Here is a 20,429-nt window from a genome sequence, read left to right on the forward strand (position 1 = left end):
ACCCCACCCCACTCACTACATGCCCCAAATGCCATGAGGGAAGAGACTATATTGTCTGAATTTGCATTTCATCCAGCACCTAGTATGGGGCTTTAGCAATAGGTAGGTATTTTATAAATATTTCTGTAACATCATACTCAAACATGTCCTATAGTGTTGGGAAACCTTTAATGAGTTCGAGTGCCCAGAGGGCAAATTCAAGCTGTCTGTGAGCCCCCACATTAATGGAGAGAGCTGAGGGAGAGAGTGCTTGCTTTTGACTGCTGGACAGAGGACAGAGTATGCAAAAAATGTTCCTGGGTGCTGGGAAGAGGGGGAGCAGAGCAGTTCCCTGAGTGCTGGCTCTGCATGAGTGTCACGTCTTCACCAACATGGCCCTAGGAAGAGTCAGATAAACTTTTATCCTTCCAGCTCCTTGATAAGGTATGAACTCTTCCATAGGATGTAAACTAAACGTATCCTAGACCTTTGTTGTCCCATTGACGCGAACTTTTTTTAACCCCTGCCTTCTGTTTTATAATCAATGCTAAGTATCAGTTCTAAGGCAGAAGAGCAGTAAGGAATAGGCAATTTGGGCTTATGTGCCTTCCCCTGAGTCAAACAGCTAGAAAGTGTGTGAGGCCACATTTGAACTCAGGACATCCCATTTCTAGGCTCTTTATTCACCGAGCTGCCAAGCTACTCCTTGGCATGAACTTTTGTACAATCATTGACTAGAGTCCAATTATTAACTAAAGTCTCCAATTTGTCCCTTGATATAGCAAGAACTGAGGAAGTTATCCTCTGAACTATCCCCTTGAGTTTGGCATTTAAAACAAAATGCTGATAAAAGAGCATAGTATAGAAAAGGGGTGCAGGAATGAGGGATACTAGGACACCATACAAAGAAAGGATACGTTTCCTAGAGAGAGGAACATCATTGAACCAACTTCTTCAAAGAGCCATGTGCATTAAGGAACCATGTGTTAGATGGGGACTTTGATCAACGGAGACTCAGATAAGTAAACATCTTAGCATCTGAAGAATAGACTGCACAACTATAAGACCTCCCTCCCCAAGAAGATAAGGAACTGTCTCTGAATGGAGACACAAAAAGGGGAAAGTATTAACATTGTAAGGATGGATAATAGTAATAATAATAATTTTCACTTATATTAGCCTTTAAAGGCTGCAATGTGTTTCACGTATATTATTTCAGTTAAGCCTCATGCAATCCTGTTACTATATTCCTATTTTAGAGACGAATAAACTGAGACTCAGAGAGATTAATGACTTGCCCTTGGTGACAGTTGCTGTAGGATTTGAGCCTATCTTACTAATTCCAAGTCCAATATTCTATCCACTATACCATACTTAAAAGCAATTCAAATTTCAACCTTCAATAATACTATGAGTCATTTGACTGATGTAGGTCTTGAGAGGAAGTGGGACTTAACAAAAGAAAGAGTTGCTGAACTCAGAAAATCCCAGTTTCCCCTCCACTCCCAAAGAGTGGGCTTGTGGGATGGGTCCCAGGATAGCTATATAAGTTTGAGGATTATATGAGTGCAGAGGGAAACAGAGGCTCAACAAAAAGAGGAATTACATGACTTTTTAGCAACTCTATTATAATAATAACACACTTCTGAAAAATTATATAGGTCCCTCTTTGCCCTGAAAAAGCCTACTACCACTGTGTCCTGATCATGCTGGAATAGTCTCTACAATCTTCTCCACATGTCTCCCATTGGTGAATTCCTCCTGAAGCCTCTATTTTGTAGAAAATTCCAGGACAACCTGCCTACTTCCTTTTCCTGGCCCTGCTCCTTACTTTCTGGACTTTAAAACCCTGCCTCTACATAGGGCAAGATTCCTTGTCTACACCTCGCCACTTTTCAGCTCTCTTTTGTGAGTTATCTTCCCAAATTAGAATCTAAACTCTTTGAGGGAAGGAACTGACACATAGTAAGCACTTAATAATTGCTTGTTTCCTTCCTTTCTTCCTAGAGAAGGCTAAGACCTAGCAGAGATTACATGAGAATAGTATGAGCTTAGAACAGAATTTTTTTATATTTTTATCAAGTTATATAACATCTGTCCTATATTCTTTTTTTTTTTAATCTTTGCCTTCCGTCTTAATGTCAATACAGAGTATTGGTTCCAATACAGAAGAGTGGTAAGGCCTAGGCAATAGAAGTTAATTGGCTTGCCCAAGGTTACATAGGCAGGGAGTGTTTGAGGTCAAATTTGAACCCAGGACCTCCAATCTCCAGACATGGCTCTGTTGTATCCACTGAGCCACCTATATGCCTCCTGTCCTAGATATATTCTTGCTTCAGACCTACTCTAACCCCTTAGAAGCCTGAACTAATTCTGATGTTCTTCTTTTCCCTTTGTCATGGAACAATTGAGCCATATTTTTGTATTTCCAAAAATTATGGATGGGGAATGAGCTAAAGAGATTTTAAAATGAAGTCATCAAAATTGGACCTTGTCTCTTTAGGAGACCAAAGCTTAAGAAATGGCCATACATTGTATTTGATAGGTTAAACTCTTCTGAAAAGTGTTCACAGTGCTAAGAGTATTTGATTTGGTGTCAGCAGATCTGGATTTGTAAAAAAGTTTTGATCATTAGTAGGTGTAGGTCCCTAGACAAGATATTTAATTTCTCTGTGCTTATTTCTACACTTATATATAATATTTATATTGTATTTATTTATATATAATGGAGATTAAAAAATGTGGTTTAATGGAAAGAAACACAGACCCGAAGTCAGTCAGTTAGTCAACTGACATTCATTTTGTACCATCATGAATAATGGAGAAACGAAGCCCTGACCTCCAATGGGGGAGACAACATGCAAAAACAATGTAAATATTTTATGAAGTATTCAAGTGATAGTAGATTTTTTATTCAAAGTTATTTAATTTTCTCAATTACATGTAATAACAATTTTAACATGTTTTCTGAAATTATAAGATCCAAATCATCTCCCTCTATTCCTTCCCTGCCCCCTCTCAAAGATGGTAAGCAATTTGATCTGGTTTCCCATATTGGTCATTGTTGTAAGAGAATACTCATATAAAACCAAAACTCCAAAATAAAACCATAAATAAGTTAATGTGGAAAAGATCTGTATCTGATTCCAACAGTTCTTTCTCTGGAGGCAGATAGCATTCTTTATCATAAGTCCTTCGGAATTGCCCTGGATCATTGTATTGCTGAGAGAGGATAGTAGATTTTGAGAAGACTGAAAAGATAGGAAGGGGCCAGGTTGGAAAGGACTTTGATCCTGAAGGTGATAGAAAGCCATTGGAATTTTTTGAGTCAGTAGGGAGAAGGCAGGGAGGAACATGTGACCTACTCCTAAAGAGAATCCCTTTGGTCATTGAATGGAAAAATAGATTGTATTATGTTCCACAGAGGAGCACCAAATTATGATTTCATCAGTGTAGAGACATCTACATGGCCAATCAGAATAAGTCTACTACTCATTCTACATGACAGTCTTTCAAATATTCAAAGATGGATATCATTTTCCCCCTAAGTCTATTCTTGACAAGGGTTAAATATCCACAGTTCCTCCAACATTGGAGTTCATAGTTTTCTCTCCTAAGCCATCAAGTACCCTCCTTTCTAAATACCTGAAGGGACTTTTAAGTGGATAAGCCTTCTCCCATCCCAGTTTGTCCTTCCCTTGAGTGAAGCAACCTGCTTTGGTCAGTGACCCAGGCTGAGATATAGGAAACCAGAGGTGAGAGTTTCCAGAAACTTGACATCTTCTAATTCCATTTTTCTTTGAGTCCATCCCCTGACACTTAAAACAGCATTGCAAACAATTATTAATGCTTGTTGACTATTAAGTGAAAGAGGGTAGACAAGAAGTAGTAAAAACAGCCCCAAACTAATCATTTTCTCTTTCTTCTTTTAAAAATATTTGTACTTCCTCCCTTCTTGGCATACTTAATAAATACTTGTTGACTGACCTTCCAGGTCTGTTGTGGATGTTGCCTTTGGAATTCTGAAGACATTCTAAAAATGGATCATGAAATATATAAATATTACTGCAGTTTAGGGTGTCTTAAGGGCTTAAAGTAGAAGAATTAGTCTTCCTTCTCTCTGGGTTTTAATTTCTTCTCTGTAAAATGGAGATAATATAAATTTCCAATATAAAAACTTGGTTGGCTTTCAAAGCCCTTCACCATTTGAACTCTTCTACCTTTCAGGTCCTTTTACACCTTAATCACTTCCATGCACTCTAAATTAATGACTGGCTTTCTTGTCATTCCTTTCATAAAAAACTCCATCTCCTCCAGACTCCAAGCATTTTCACTTGATGTCCCCCATGCCTGGACCACTGTCTCTCTCCTCATCTCTGCCTCTTTGCTTCCCTGATTTCCTTCAAGTCTCAGCTAAGACCTACCTTCTAGAATGAGCCTTCCCCAGTCTTCCTTAATCTTTACGCCCTCCCTCTGAGATGACTACTGATTTATCCCGTCTAGAGTTTGATTTTAGATTGTTGTTTGCATGTTGTTTCCCCTCATTGAACTGTAAAGTTCCCTGAGAATAGGGGTTGTCTTTTGCCTTTCTTTATTTCTCCATGACTTAGTGTGATGCTTGGCACATAGTAGGTATATAATATTAGTTGACTGACGTCTAAAATCTAATTTTTATTATCTTTTTTGATGTTATTAAGATATAAACCAAGTCACTTTCCTGCTGTCATTTTTTTAAAAAGAATAAAAAAGTCCTTACCTTCTCTCTTGGAATTGATACTAGTGGACAGAAGAATGGTGAGGGCTAGGCAATTGGGCTTAAGTGATTTGCCCAGCCAGGGTCACACAGCTAGGAATTCTCTGAGGCCAGTTAAACCCAGGTCCTCCCAACTCCAGGCATGGTGCTTTGTCCGCTGTTCTACGTCACTGCCTCACCTGCTTTCATTCTTTAGTATTTCATGATCTGAGGAACCAGTGTTCCAATAGGTGGGCAATATAACAGCTCTGTATAAGTCAGCAAGTTTCAGAATCCTTATGGAAAGCAGTTATAAGACCACTCTGCTTGTAATTATTATCTTGATCTCATCCTTCCCATCACTGTGCTGGGGTTCAGATTAAAACATTAATAGTATAGAAAGGTCATTCTTCTCATGTATGGAATTCAAATAAAAAATTTCTGAAAAATTAGACATAATAAGAGCTAATCTTTCTATAGCCTTTGGAGGTTTGCAAAGCACTTTATAGGTAAAGGATGTCCCAAAAGTATTAGCATAGTTGTAAGCTATTCAAGTTAATAGCTTATATATGAGTATTAATATTTAAAAACTTAAACATTAAATTAAAAGTTAAAGTTTAATACTTTTAATAGCTTACTTACTACACTAAAACTGTTGGGATGCCCTCTATTTTCTCATTTGTTTTGATCTCAAGACATCTACCTGAGGCAGCTGGGTGGCTCAGTGGACAGAGAGCTTAGTCTGGAGGGGAGATGTCCTGGGTTCAAGTCTAAACTCAGACACTTCCTAGCTATGTAACCCTGGGTAAGTCACTTAACCCCAATTGCCTAGCCCTTACCACTCTTCTGTCTTGGAGGTAATACATAGTATCAATTCTTAGACAGAAAGTAAAAGTTTTGGTTTTTTAAAGGCATCCACATGAGGTAGGTGCTATTATTATACTCACTTTACAGCTCAAGAAACTGAGGACAAAAGAGGTTAAGTGACTTGTCTAGGGTGATACTACCAGAAATTATCTGAAATGTGATTTAAACTCAAGTCTCCCTGACTTCAATTTTGTTTCTCTATCCACTCTGCCACCTAGATGCCTAAGTCACTATTCTGCAAATCATTTAGCATCTTTAGTCCTCCATCACTTCTGTACCTTGTGATCTGAAAAGGACTAGAAATTCAGAATCCTACTAGGGTGAGCTTCTCTTGCTCCTGTACACTCTAGATGTGTGGGTTTGTGTGACATTGGTATGAGCACATGGGCAAACTCAAGTCCAAAGATTATGGTAATAATAATAACAATGGCAACATTAATTTCTATAGCATTTCAAGGTTAATGAAGTGTTTTCTCACAACAATCCAATGAGGTAGGGAGTGCAAGGATTACGACCACTATTTTATAGTTGAGGAAACTAAGTTAAGAGAGAGACCAAGGACCTCATCTAAGGATACACAGGTAGTATGTTTAAGAATAGAGCTTTTATAGGACAGCGAGGTGGGCTCAGTGGATAGAGAGCCAGGCCTGGAGACTGGAGGTCCTGTGTTCAAATCTGAATTCAGACACTTCCTAGCTGTGTGACCCTGGGCAAGTCACTTCACACCCATTGTCTAGCCCTTACCATTCTTCTGCCTTAGAATCTATACTGATTCTAAAACAGAAGGTAGGAGTTAAAAGAAAAAAGAATGGGGCTTTGAGACAAGGTTTCCTGAGTCCACATCAATCCCTCTTTCTACTACACTATCTGCCACCTTACTATTTTCAATAGTAAAATTAGTTTATATTTCTATTGTGCTTTCCCCCCTTTTTTTCAAGATTCAGTTCAAATCTCAACTTCAGTAGAAGACCTTTCTCAGTCCCACTAGCTTCTAATATCTTCTCTTTGAGGATAACTTCCACTTAATCTATTTACTTAAATATAACTAGTTATTTTTATGCCTTTCCCTTTCAAATATAAGCTTTTTGAAGGTAGGGCCTTTTTTCTTTCTTTTTTTAAAAAATATTCTCAGTAATGTACCTAGTGTAAAGCAAGTGATGTGTACACACCCATGGATTGACAGATTTCTTTAGGTTTTAATTTACCCTCAACTCTTGTCCAGGATTTTTTCAAAATCCAATTTGGCCAATCACATCCCTTTCATGTTGGTGACTTTGGAAAACTCCTTTTTCCCTTGTTGAAATTCTTTCAGTTGAATCTTCAGAAATTTGTTCTTGAGAGTTCCCCTTGCTCTCGAATCAGCTTCCACTGGAAAATAATGGGACTTACCCATTCTCTCTTTGAATTCACTCCGGTGAATGTTGCAAAGCCATCCCTTCCACATGATGGGGAGGGGGGTGGATTAAGGGCACAGCACCCTACCAGCATAAAAATTTTTGACCCTCATTTCATAACAGAGAAGCCCTGAACTTTTTCTTTTTCTTTCATTGAGTGTTCACATTTAAATTTAATCATGCATATTTATGGCACTAAAAGATAAAATATGTTGACATTAGACAATACTATATATACATTTTATGTGTTTCTGAGTTTCCAAACTTTTTCTGGGTCATCTGCTGGCCTTCTCGTGTTATCTGCGACTTCTACAAGACTCCTCCACGATTTCTATTTAATTTCTTATGCCAGATCATGATATAGTAAAACTGCAATAAGGAAAGTTGCAATGTAGAAAGGATACTTATACTTGGCAAGCCTCAAGAAGGACAGAAATTGGAATTGTATTTGTACCTTGATGAGGTGGGTGGATTGTGTGTGAATAACATTGCCTTACGTAGCTGGCAAGATCTTTTTTCAGGTTAGGTTTTTCCTTTATAATATGTGCCAGGCTAAATTCTTTACGAATATTATCTCATTTGATCTTCACAACAACCCTGGGAGGCAGGCATTATTATATCCCTATTTTATAGTTGTAGAAATAGAGATAAAAGAGGTTAACCGCTTTGGCCAAGCTCACATATCTATCAAATGTCTAAAACTGGGTTTGAACTCAGGTCTTCCTTGCTACAAGTCCAATTCTCTATCCACTGATCCTACTTAGATGGAAATTTATAAATGGATTTGGATGAGCACTATTGAAAGCAGTACCCACATTATTGCAGTTATCGAAGTCCTGAAATATTAAATTCTTGGCGCAGTGATCTGTATATAGTGGAATTTCATAATTTGATTTAATGACTGGCTGACCCACACTTCCTCTAAGGAACCTCAGATATTTGACCACTACCTATCCTTAAATTTTCATATTCTAAACTGATCCAAATTCTTCCTACTTCTTCTACCTTCAGATTGTTTTTTTTTAACTATCTCATCACTCTGCCTCCATTGCCAGACCACTGGATCCAGTCCTTATCACCTGGAGTAGGAATTGAATGCAGGGATGAGAGTTTAATGGGTGTTTTGGAAGACACTGAGATCTTAAACTATTAATTTGGTTAGTTGTGCTTTGATAATATGCATAAGTTAATCATATGCTATAAATACTATTGTACATGTCTATGTGTTCTATAAATATTTTTCCAGTAAATGCTAATGGCATACTATAAATATTATTCCAGTTAGCTTTGGATCATTTCATGGCCAACATATACAGGTATTTATTTGTATTTTCCAGCCTTTTTCTCAAGATATAATGGGCACTGTTATTTAGTATTCAAAGAATTCCAACGATGAAGATTTGGGGGGGGGCAAGCATTTTATAGTCTATGGCACAAAATAGTAGAATGGCAGAGAAGTCTCAGCCATAATACAATCTGACCAGGGATGACTGTCACCATCTTGCCCCTAGCAAGTGTTTTCCTTTTGTCCATCTTCTCTAATAAGCCATCATTTTTGATTATTTTTCTTTCTTGTCCTGCTCCCCTCGATCCCTGACAATCTTCATTGCTCTTTCTTGTCCTTTATTCTTAGGATCATAAAATTATGGACTTAGAGACAAAAGAAAAATGTGAGCTTACAAAGTCAGAGATTTAGATGGGGAGTGTCCTGAGGGGTCATCTAGTTTAAGGCCCACATTTTACAGATGAGGAACTGAGGTACAGGGACGTTAAGTGACTTATAAGTAGTTTATTCACCTTTGGTGTCTACTCTTCACCCAACTCTCACCTGTGGTTTCAAAAAGCTAAAGTATGAGTAGCAGCCACACCTTGGTAAAACCTGCTCAGCAGACAAGCTCTACCAGCTTGAGGATAACCAAAAAATCTCAAACTCAGGAATGAGTTAGGATGATGTCAACCCCCAGTATATAAAGATTACCCCAAGAAGAATGGGGAGATGAGAACAATTTGTTCCAATAGCTTGAAGGCGATGAAAGCAGATGCTATTAGAGAGCACACTTAGAGTCTGGTAAAACATTGAAGATCCCAAGATCCTCTCCTGCATGTTGGGCCATCTCCAGTTGTCCTGACTTTTGTCCTTCTACTGGACTAAGATGAGTTGAAGAAAGTGAAGCTGATGACTTTTTGCAGCTTAAATCTAGCTCATGCACAAGTCAAGATATCACCACATAATATCATTGGTCTGCTTCAAAAATGAAGGATGAACAATAATAGTTATAACAACACAAGTATCAAATCCAAGATTTGAACCCAGGTCCTTTGACTCTGAATCCAGTCCTCATTGCACTTAACAACACTGCCTTCCAAAAGAAAAGCCTATAGTGCCTTGTAATCCCATATGGTGGCACTTTCCAGTATTAATCTATAATGCCTGGAACATAGTAAGTACTAAGTAAGTGCTTGTTGACTGGACTTCACTTAAGTCTAGCTGAATCCTGCTTAGCTTCTAAAAGTAAGCACATTATAGATGATAGGGCTCTGGACAGTCTCAATGACTCACTACAAAGACAGCAAGTGGCAGAGCTGGGATTTGAATCCAGATCATAGGTTCATACACTTCCAGGGCCAATTATTGTACTTTTGTCCCCCTCCAATATTACAGATAAGGAAACTGAAGACCAGAGACTTTTAGTGACATTCTCAGAGCTAAACAGGTAATAAGTATTTTTTAAAATAAAATATTTTAATCTAGTGTCTCTGACTCTAGGGTTAATGCACTTATTAGCCCATTGTTTCCCATTGCTTCCATCCCCCAGCATGGACCTAATCCTGCTTCTACAAGGATAATGGGAGAGTTGAAGTAGGAAGAGGAAAGAGAAGAGAAGCCTTTGGGCTGCCTTTGAGTTGCTCCCTTCCACTTATAACCACCAAGTCAAATAACAGAGAGTACAGGGGTGGGGACACATACCACGATGGGGGAAAAAATGGTGCTCTGGGTCCAGTGGTGACTTATGAAAAAGGTCTTGGCATCAAACGTTATTTTTGTTCAGGAAGAAATGAGGTCAACCTCTTTATAAAAAAAAGTTCAGAATTCCATGGTCTTTATTAACCAATGTGGTTGCATCTCTGGTTTACCCCATCATACTAAGCCTGTTTTACAGAGTCAGTAAATTCATCCACTGGCAAAGGACCACCAACCTAACAAGTGGTTTGCAACTTGCTCAATAAATGGACCAACTTCTCCATTTAAAAAAATTTTAAATAGTATGCAAGACCTCATTGTTAATGGAGTCATTGCAAATTCAGTATGACCTCTGTTCTCAGGGTATCACAAGGGTGAGTGGCTTTGTTATAAGCAAATATCTTCAACTGGGAGAAGTGTATTAAAGAGCAACTGAAGCCAAGGATAAACATAAGCAAGTACTCTTCAACTAAATTTACCCTCCCCTTACCTATAGCCCTAATTATAGCCTGTCTCGGGGTTCAGTCTGAGGGGTTTGAGAAGTTAAAGTTAGCAGTGGTTGGGAGCCACTTCTATCAACAAAGGGTAAAAGCATAGTGAGCCCCCTTTAGAATGCTGCTTTAGAGAAGCAGAACTAACATACCCTTTGTGCTATAGGACATGACCCCAGATAGACCAGTCATGAAGATTATATTTTGGTGTATGGTTTGACCTGTGGCATAGCTGAAACAATTGGGTAACAAGCTATTTTATAATGAGGATCCACACTTTTTTCAATTATATCACATTAGAGCATCGGTTCTACAGTCAAAGAAAATGGATTTAAATCCAGCCTCTAACATTTACTAACCTTGTAACCTTGGGTAAAGCATTTAACTTCCCTGGGTTTCAGTGTCCTTATATGTAAAATGAGAAAGGTCAAACTAGTTGGCCTCTAAACATGTTTCTAGCTCTTAATCTGTGGTCTAGAGCTCCTTCCTTGACCCTTGCTGCTCAGACACCCACAGTCAAATCTCAATGTCTCTATCTCTGTGTCTTTCCTATTAATTGCTATTAAATTCTTTAAAAATTAATTTCCAGGGGGCTAAGTAATATTTTTTCTGGAAAGGGGGCGGTAGGCCAAAAAAGTTTGGGAACCACTGGTGTAGACCATAGTGATCATGTGGTCTCATGTACCCAGCTATCAAAGTATTTTTTCCAAAGTACTGCCCAAGACAACCACCTGTACAACTTCTAAGATAACATGTAAATTCCTTTGTTAAATATCCCCACCTTACCTTTCCAATCTTCTTACACAAAACTTTGACCATTCTTACACATCCCCTTCATGTACTCTATGGCCTAGTCAAATTGGCTTTTTTGCTATTCCTTACACATATTTTACCCTCTTTCTCCATTACTTTGAATTGGCTGTCTCCTACAACTGGAATATCTCTGATTTCCTGTAAGATTCAAGTAATTGACTTCATCACAAGACCTTCCTTGATCCCTTAGCTTCTAGTACCTCCCTATTCTGATGTTTACCTTATAAAATGCCTCTTTTGCAAAAGGGAGGAGTGATTTGGTCTCACAGTAGACTTCCTGCCAGGATCCATTCAGACCAAGACAGAGAACTGGAAAACACACTGATCAAAGCGATGTTAGCTTTGGCTAGTGTTGCTTTAACCTGAATGCTACAACCACATTTTGATGAACATGTTAGGGATGCCGAGACCACAATAAAAATCTCGTTGGAGACAGCATGTGGCTTTCCTTGTATATTCAGGCAATTCTCTGGGGATGATGCCATTGGCTTTATATCCTACTTGCTGATGTTTAAGCTGAAGCCAAATCTATTTCATGACTTGTGTTGGAGAGTCTCTGAGGATGCTGAGATACCTTATACTAACAATGTTTCTCTGGGTTGAGAGAGAAGCCAAAAGAAGTTGGCCACCTAGCTATATCTTCAACCCAGAAGAATGTTGAGACAAATGATGAGATAATGCTCATTTTCATTATTCAGACCTTCAAGAAGGTGACAATTTTTTAAAACACTCTTGGAGTTCAAGGCACCTATAATTTAATATACAGAATATGATGCCATTTCTATAGCATCATTTGTTTATTAACTTAGTTCACTTATCAACTCTATACTCTTACTTTTGTCATTTGACCTGTTCTGTTATTCACTGGACTTATTATTGTGCTTTTTTCTGTTTTGTGGATATGCATGTATTACTATGAATTCTGCATGTAGACTACGTGGGATGTGCTTCCCATCAAATGATGCCTGGCATGGTGCTGTTCTCTGCATATATTGTTGCTGTTTATTTGCTTTGTTTTGTAAGGTGATTTTCTAGATATAAGTTTAATCACCTTAATTCTCTTATATAACGATAGGTATTTGATCTTGTGTTATATACTTATAAATATTGATCCTAACGTAGCTGAGTTTGCAAAAGTCTGCAAAATTCCAAACCCTGAGGGAAATGAATATCTCTTTTGCAAGAAGAAGTATGCTGGCCTCACCTCATATAGACCACTGAAATTTTGAGTTTTTGCTCATTTCCCAAGAAGAGGCTTTGGGGATGAGATGGAACCTGGAACAATTGTCAGAAAAGGGAGGGGAAAAATCTAAGGGAAGAAATAAGAAGTTTTCCCCTAGTAGCCTACTACTATTTCATAACCCCAGTCTCACAAGAAAAAGTGAAAACTAAAAGGGCAATCAGCAAGGTAGAAGACTACTTTTTATTGGGCTCACTCAGTTAAAAAAAAAACCAGAATAAAAAGGAGATATGTTGTGGGGTGTGTATATGTCTTTATACCCCTCCCCTTTGCCTATTTCAACTGAGAATGGCTTGTGCCTGAATCTGAAATAATTCATTCACTTTGATAAAGAGTTTATTTTATTGACTTAATCTCACATTCCATAAACTTCTATGGCTAATCCAGACATGCATTTCCTTATGTTCATTGGTTTACAATGCTCAGGGGCAGGAGCAATTCTGAGAGTAACATTACATTTATACTATATGAACTCAGATGTCTGTTATCTTTCCTTCCTATTGAACAGGATTAGATCAGTGGCTAGGAGCACTACCTCATGGCTAAATAGGAAAGAAGAATGAGAAAAGGGAGTGAATCTAAGTTTTTGGATTTTAGACTATACTTTTCTACCTCACCTACATGCAGGTATCTTCCTCTTCTTCTCCTTGCCTAGTTTTCACCTTTTTTATGATTTGTCTTTTCCCATTATACTGTAAGTTCCTTAAGGATGTGTGAATTTAATATATGGACTGTAGCTGCCACAGTGGGAAAGGCTTCAGATATAATCCTGGGTTCTCATTTTACTGTTCTCTGCTCCCATGAGGTCAAGGCATTATTGCTTCAACATAGAATACAGGTATTTTCAGATCCAAGGCTTGCTAGATATGAGATAACTATTAGATAATGAAAATATCACCCTTAAATGCCATATAATTCTTAATCCTGCAACACTGCTTCCTGCTTTGCCAGTCTTTAGGGAACCACCATAAGATTGTGCATATTTAGTGGACAAGACTGAGAAGCCCCATAGTGATCTCTCTGACACACCTTTAGTAAATCTGTTATAGTCTACTTTGAGGGATCCTCTTTTATACGGGATGGAATATGCCACACTGATGTTACGATTGTATCAGATCATGATGCCATCTGGGCGGCTTTATTATCTTCAAACTTTAGCACTCAGAGGGCAGAATTACATACACTGAAAATGGCATATGGGATAGTTAAAAGAAAGAAATCAATAATTTACACAGACTCCAGATATGCTTTTGGAATCAGTCATGCTGTGGGGACATTTTGGATGTAGAGGAGTTTTTCAACTTCTGCTGGCAATACAATTGCAAATGTAGAGATCATTAGACTTCCTTCTGCTCTTCAGCTGCCCACAGCCTTGGCTAGTTATTGTTCTGCCTATATAGGAAGGATTGACTCTGTGTCTAAGAGAATCAGAGGGCAAACTCTGCAGCTAAGCTTTAAGCCTTAGAAGGACATGAATTAATTTTAACGCTGACATCTAATAATGAATCAAGTTTTTCTCTCTTATAATGAACAAAAAGTGGAGAAGTGGAAGCATATGTTTAAAGCAAGGCAGATTAATAGGGTTTGAATGTCTCCAGAAGGAAGATCCCTACTTCCCAGAAACTTCTGTCATCAAATATGCTTATCTATTCACAGGAGTGGCCACTTTGGTACTCAGGGAATCATGGACACTATTAAAAGATTTTGAGTGGCCCCAGGTACTACCAATACAGTCTCATGTGTGTGTATACATGTGCTTCTTGCCCTGTCAAGCATATAATCAACATGCTTTCTGTGCCAAGGCTTTTGGTGACTTACACATTTTTTGAACATTTTCAAATTGATTTCATATGCCTAAAGCTAGATATTACAAAGTTTATCTTGTTATAGTGGACCAACTTACTAGATGGATAGAAGCTTTCCCTGTTTCATGCCACAGCAGCTTTTGTTGCTAAAATGATATTGAGGGAGATTATTCACCAATTTGGTCCCACTTGTACACTTTGATTCAGATAGGGGAACTCATTTTACTGATTCTTTTTCATCACACATTTATTCTTATTTGGGAATTACTTCCCAATTCCATACAGTTCTACCATCCCCAGAGCTCAGGTCAAGTTAAACATATGAATAGAGAACTTAAAAAACATGACTGGCTAATATGCACTGAGACTCACTTGAAGTGGCCTGAGATTTTCCTCTTAGCCCTACTTAGCCTGCACAGCAGATCTAGGGGAAATGTATATATCTTACCATTTGAAATGCTTTTAGGGTGGGGAGATTTCTGTTCCTTCTTATATATAGGCATTACAGGTCAAATCACATGATAAATAATTACATTAAATTATTTCTGGGGCTGCAGTACAGGCAGGACACTTGGACTTCTCACTCTGTGATCTACAACCAGGAGATAAGGTATATATAAAGAACCTTCAGAGAACTGGAAGGACCCAGTCTGCTTGGGAAGACCCCTTACAAGTATTGCTAACATTTCCAACTGCCATTAAAATTGTAGAAAAAGCCTTTTAAATTCATTGCTCTCGTGTAAAAACAGTATCCTCTACCAACACTGATTAACTGTATCCTGTCACTTTCATTGTATGTTAATGTCTGTTTGTCTTTTTTGCTTTAATTTTTATCTTTTTGTGATTAGGGATCTTATAAGTAAACCTATTCGTTTACTCTGTTTAAAAAAAATGCTACTCTCATTTGGCATTTTGTTCTCAGCATTATTACATTTTCCTCTTTTATTACCAAGGGAAAAACTTGTATATATGTGTACTCAGAATTGTGACCATGTTAGAGATATAATAGATTTAACTTTTAAGTAATCCATCTGAATTTTTAAAAAATATATATGTTTAACTTTCAAATTATTTAATGGTATTTGAAAAATGAGCTTTTTTAATTTTTTCTCTTTTCTTTTGTTAATTTTAACTCTGACTTTTTTAAACTTGAGTTTATGGAATTAAACTTGATATTAGTTATTGAAGAATCAATTTACAATTTTTAACAGCCCTGACAACATTGCATACCCCAAAGCTTGACTATCGAAACCTGACATTCATTATTAAATCTTATGAGACTATAACTGATGTTTGAGTCTGATTCCAGGAAGACTACAGAGGGACAGCTAATAAGCCACTGATTGGTGATAATAAGGAGATGTTTATGGATTTCAACAGCCATTGTAGGGGTGGTAAATGTCAGTGCCAAAGTCAGGGGACTTATCTCATGGGAGAGTGGGAAACATGACTGGTAAGCAAAGTTCTGATGTAAACATCTTCTGACTTAGTCTATAAGACATGAGCCTACAAGATAGGAGAATATTTTGATTTGGTTCTGACTATAACTTGCTATCCTAATGACTATTTTGTAGAGTAATCAGTCTATGGAATCACATTTTCCCATTTATCAGATTTCTGTCCCTCTTTTTCTTTGGCATGGCAACTTTCTTTAGTCTTGGCAGATGGGGGTAACTGTAATATTGTTGCACCTGACTTGCATGCTTATATAATATAAACTATGCCCATTAGACCTTGAATATATATCAGACATATTATAATTTTTATCTCTCTATATATATATATTCTCTTATTTTTGGAAAAAGTGATTCATATATTATTTAATACATTCTTAAATTAATAACCTAGCCATACATCCTTTACCAAGTTTATTGTTGTTGTTAAAAATATTCATCATATTAGAACATTATTTTGTGTTACCATCAGGTTATGTATGTGCTTGCATGTAAGATCAGATTGTGAGCGGTATCTCATCTTTCTGAGAGGAGACAGTGAAGGTATTCTGAAGGTCCATTGACTAAGAATTTTTTTTAAACCCTTACCTTCCATCTTGGAGTCAATACTGTGTATTGGCTCAAGGCAGAAGAGCGATAGGGGTAGGCAATGGGTGTGAAGTGACTTGCCCAGGGTCGCACAGCTAGGAAGTGGCTGAGGCCAGATTTGAACCTAGGATCTCCCATCTCTAGGCCTGGCTCTCAATCCACTGAGCTACCCAGCTGCCCCCAACTAAGAACTTTTTTAAAGCAATTTTAGGGAAATATATCACCAATAATCTGGACTAGGAAAGCAGATCTCTTAGAGAAGATGCTGTGAGGACCATCATGATTCCAGACAAAAAATATGACAGCATTAGAGGATGTCCCCAGAAATCAAACACTACATTATGAAACTGAGTGAACCTTTGGATATAATGAACTGAACTGTGGGGGACTGGGCTTTTGTTCTTACCATTCACCATTATTTTATCTTGATTGTAAAACCCCTGTGCCTAAAAAGGGGAATGCCCCCACTTGGCTCCTTGTCAAGGTACCTAACAATCATTTTTTAATATGTTAAGAAACACCCTAGAGGGCAGCTGGGTGGCTCAGTGGATTGAGAGGCAGGCCTACAGATGGGAGGTCCTAGGTTTAAATCTAGCTTCAGATACTTCCCAGTTCTGTGTCCCTGGACAAGTCACTTAACCCCCATTGCCTAGCTCTTACCACTCTTTTGCCTTGAAACCAATCAATACATAGTATTGTTTCTAAGACGGAAGGTAAAGGTTAAAAAAAAAAGAAAGAAAGAAACCCCCTAATGTAGTTAGACCTTCCATGAAATGTGTATCTCAGGGCCCTCTACACCCTGGTGAGACAATGCTGAGATGTATAGATATTATATATGGGATGATTCACTGGAGAGACATTGAGTCCCCCAAAGAGAGGGGGGATTATGTGAATTTATTAGAAACGTGTACCTTTCTTTCCTTTTATAAAGAGTTTTTAAAATCCATTTTGGTCTAAGCCCCATACCTTTGATTGGACATGCGTGTGTACATGGGAGGACACCAGAGGCTTCATGGCTCCCTGGCATCCCAGAAGACACTTGCCTCTTGTGCCACATGACCCTGATGTCCAGAAGAATGACCTCCAACTCAGACTGAGGTCAAGTCTGTCCAACCAGGCAGACCCAGAAAGAGTGACATCATAGGACTATAGAGGTTAGAAAGAACACAGGCTCTTTGCTAGCAAATGCAGACATGAGGTGAGCAGCAAATTTAGATCAGCTAGGCAACAAGTCATGACATTATGTGCCTTTTCTCTCTCTGACTCGCTTTCACTATCTAATAAATAATTACAAATGAATATATTGCCCCAGAGAAATTTAATCCTAACAAGGTGTTTAGCACAGTGCTTGATACGAAGTCAGTGCTTAAAATATCGCTTAATTTAGATTTTTTAATAAGTAGAATATATTAGAAGAGATCTCTTGAGGTCTTCTAGTTCAGTAGATTGCTTTCCAGAAGGTTTATTTTGAAATTATCCCATGCAGATAATTGTGTTTGGATGGAAGAAACATCCAAATGGCCATCTGGACTGCACCCAAGGTAAGGCTCACAAATTAGAATTGACTTTTATATGTGTATGACCATTTAAAGTATCTGTTCATCTATAACGTGGTTCAAGAGTGAAATCAAAGCCATGTAAAACATTAAAAAACTGAATGTGTGATTTATTATATTTAAGATTGGTCTATAAGGTTTAAATATGTCTGTCATCATTAACAGTAAATGAATGTAACTTTACAAGTTCAGTATTTCGATACAGTACAGGACTATAAATGTGGCAACTGTGCACTAGAAGATTAATATTTCCTCAATGCAAATATCAATCCTGCAGGACCATTCAGAAGCTTCCACTAAAAATTCAAACTGCAGTATCACAAGCTCTACTCAAAATGTAAGCCTATCTAAATTAAGCATTAGAGAAAAACAGTGGTGACACTTGGGCTTAATATGTCAGATTTGGTATAGGAGCAAAATAACTAATTTTTTTAATGTCCTGGTTTCAAATTAATAAATATAAAACAATATAAAAATATACACCAGTTGATAAAGGGCTACACTGAGAACGATCAGAAAGTTAAATCTCGCTTTCGAATGTATGCAGGTATGTCTTTAGGGACAATATTTCAGGGTAGCTCCGGCTGGTCTTTCGGAAGAAGTCCAGACTGGTGAGTTGCTCGATGTCCCTCACACGGGCAGTGTGCATCTTCAAGAGATCTTCCACCCACCGAGATTCTTCTTCTGAACTCTGAAAGAGAAATGCAACTTTGCTTGAGCCATCCATATTCTGAATTTTAGAATTTTCCAAAGGAAATGCTCCTTGATGGTCCTCCACAAATGACCTCTACACACTTCTGGGCACAAAGCCAATGAACTCCCTCCTCCTCTCTTATGACACATGCATATATACACATACACATACACACAAGCACTGCCTCCTCTCTCTCTCTGCCACAGTCCTGTCAGAAAGGCCCCACGAATACCTACTTTCGACTGTAAACATTTTCAGCAGCAGTTAGTCTTACCAAATAAATGAGACATGTGGTGTGTGGGGGAATTCAACTTAATGAATGCTCAGGACATAAATCAAAATTAGAAAACCCAAATGCCCCTGAAGAATTTTTCATTTTTCTCCCTCCAAGATTGTTAAATTAGAACAGAACAGACACAATATAAATAATCTAAAAAATTCTTCCATTTCACAAGAAAAATTAAGAAGGGCACTGGGCCAACACATGAAAATACGAGGATGTATCCTATGTCTGTCAGAATGATTGATTCCACTTTAATCTTTTGACAAGAACAAAAACAAAATGAATTCATATATGCATGGGTTCATCTCAAGAATCAGAGCTGGAAGTAGCTTCTGAAGCCATTTACATTGGAATATCTCATACTGTATGTATCTTGTATATAAATGTTTTTAGTATATTGTCTCTTCTTGAATGTGAATGTGAGCAACTTGAGGGCCAGGAACTCTGTTTTGATGTTTTTGCCTTTTTTTTTTTTTTGGTATGTCCCCAGAATTTAGCACAATGCGTGGCATACAGTGAATGCCTAATAAATAAATATTTGTTGATTGAGTGCTTAGGAATTACTTTCCAATGGCATTAAGTATTTAATGGGCCCCTGTTTAGATTTAATTAAATAATTCATACTTTGTTATTAATAATTCATCTTTTCTGGCAGGCAAGGTGAATTTTCTAAGCACTACCACTCTCCATCTGCTTCTTCCTTGACCTCAGCTTTGTAGGATAGTGCTTATTTTCATGGCTCCTATTTAAAGCAGATTCTCTGGAGAACTTGGCCCTCAATGTACTGCTTGAGAAGGTTTGGTCAGAAACAGTCAAGGAAAGCCATGAATTCTCTTCTGTTTTAGCTGCTTCACAATTACTGAGGTTTGGCACAAGTTTTCCTGTCAGAAGGGATTCAGATGTCCCAAAGTGGACAATCAACATCATTACTAATTAGAAAATAGAAATAATACCAGAGAGACAATGGCCTTTTGTAGAACAGGATATCTCTATCTCTGTCTCTCTGTCTGTCTCTGACTCTCTGTCTCTGTCTGTCTCTGTCTCTGTCTCTGTCTCTCAAAGAGGAACACTGTGAGGTTCCTAGGTTATTATAGAAGAAAACCCACAAAAGCTTCTTAAAAGCTGGCCAGTAGCTCAAAAGAGATGAAATCCTACAATTCCCAGGGCTTAAAACTTCAAATGCTCAGACTTTTTCCTCCTCAGTGGCTTTATTGAACTCTGAACTGAAGCCTGAGAATTTGAATTTCTCGGAAAGCTTCAGCCCACACAGACCTGGATTGGGAATGTGGGCTCATGGTGCCAATGCTAAATATGTTGCATGAGGGTGTTGATTCAGGAAGCTGGTCTTGGGAAGTTCCAGGCCAAAAAGCATAAATATGCAGAATATTTTTGCAGTCTGGGGAAATTAAGGGCTCTCCCTTCCCCCTGCTCCTATCTTCCTTCTAGAGTCTTGAGGTTCATGGGGAAAGACAAATCTAAATATAGTTCTCCCAGGAAGGTTACATCTGGTGTTCTAGGGCAACAGTGCCATTTTCGAAAGAGTGTCTCCAGCTAGCCTAGATTCTCCTTAG

At 38.0% G+C, this 20,429-nt stretch overlaps 1 protein-coding gene across 3 annotated transcripts in view; it reads right to left on the bottom strand.

The window, feature by feature from the left end:
• Positions 1-17,963: 17,963 nt before the first annotated feature.
• Positions 17,964-20,429, bottom strand: part of ENPP2 (ectonucleotide pyrophosphatase/phosphodiesterase 2) — a 131,622-nt gene continuing 129,156 nt past the window's right edge. For all 3 annotated transcript variants that reach the window (XM_044668930.1, XM_044668923.1, XM_044668916.1), the window contains one exon: positions 17,964-18,572. In XM_044668930.1, the coding sequence (XP_044524865.1) occupies positions 18,402-18,572 (171 nt within the window). In that variant the 3' untranslated portion in view covers positions 17,964-18,401. The remainder of the gene's footprint in view (positions 18,573-20,429) is intronic.

Source organism: Gracilinanus agilis, chromosome 1, assembly GCF_016433145.1.
Source record: "Gracilinanus agilis isolate LMUSP501 chromosome 1, AgileGrace, whole genome shotgun sequence".
NCBI lineage: Eukaryota > Metazoa > Chordata > Mammalia > Didelphimorphia > Didelphidae > Gracilinanus > Gracilinanus agilis.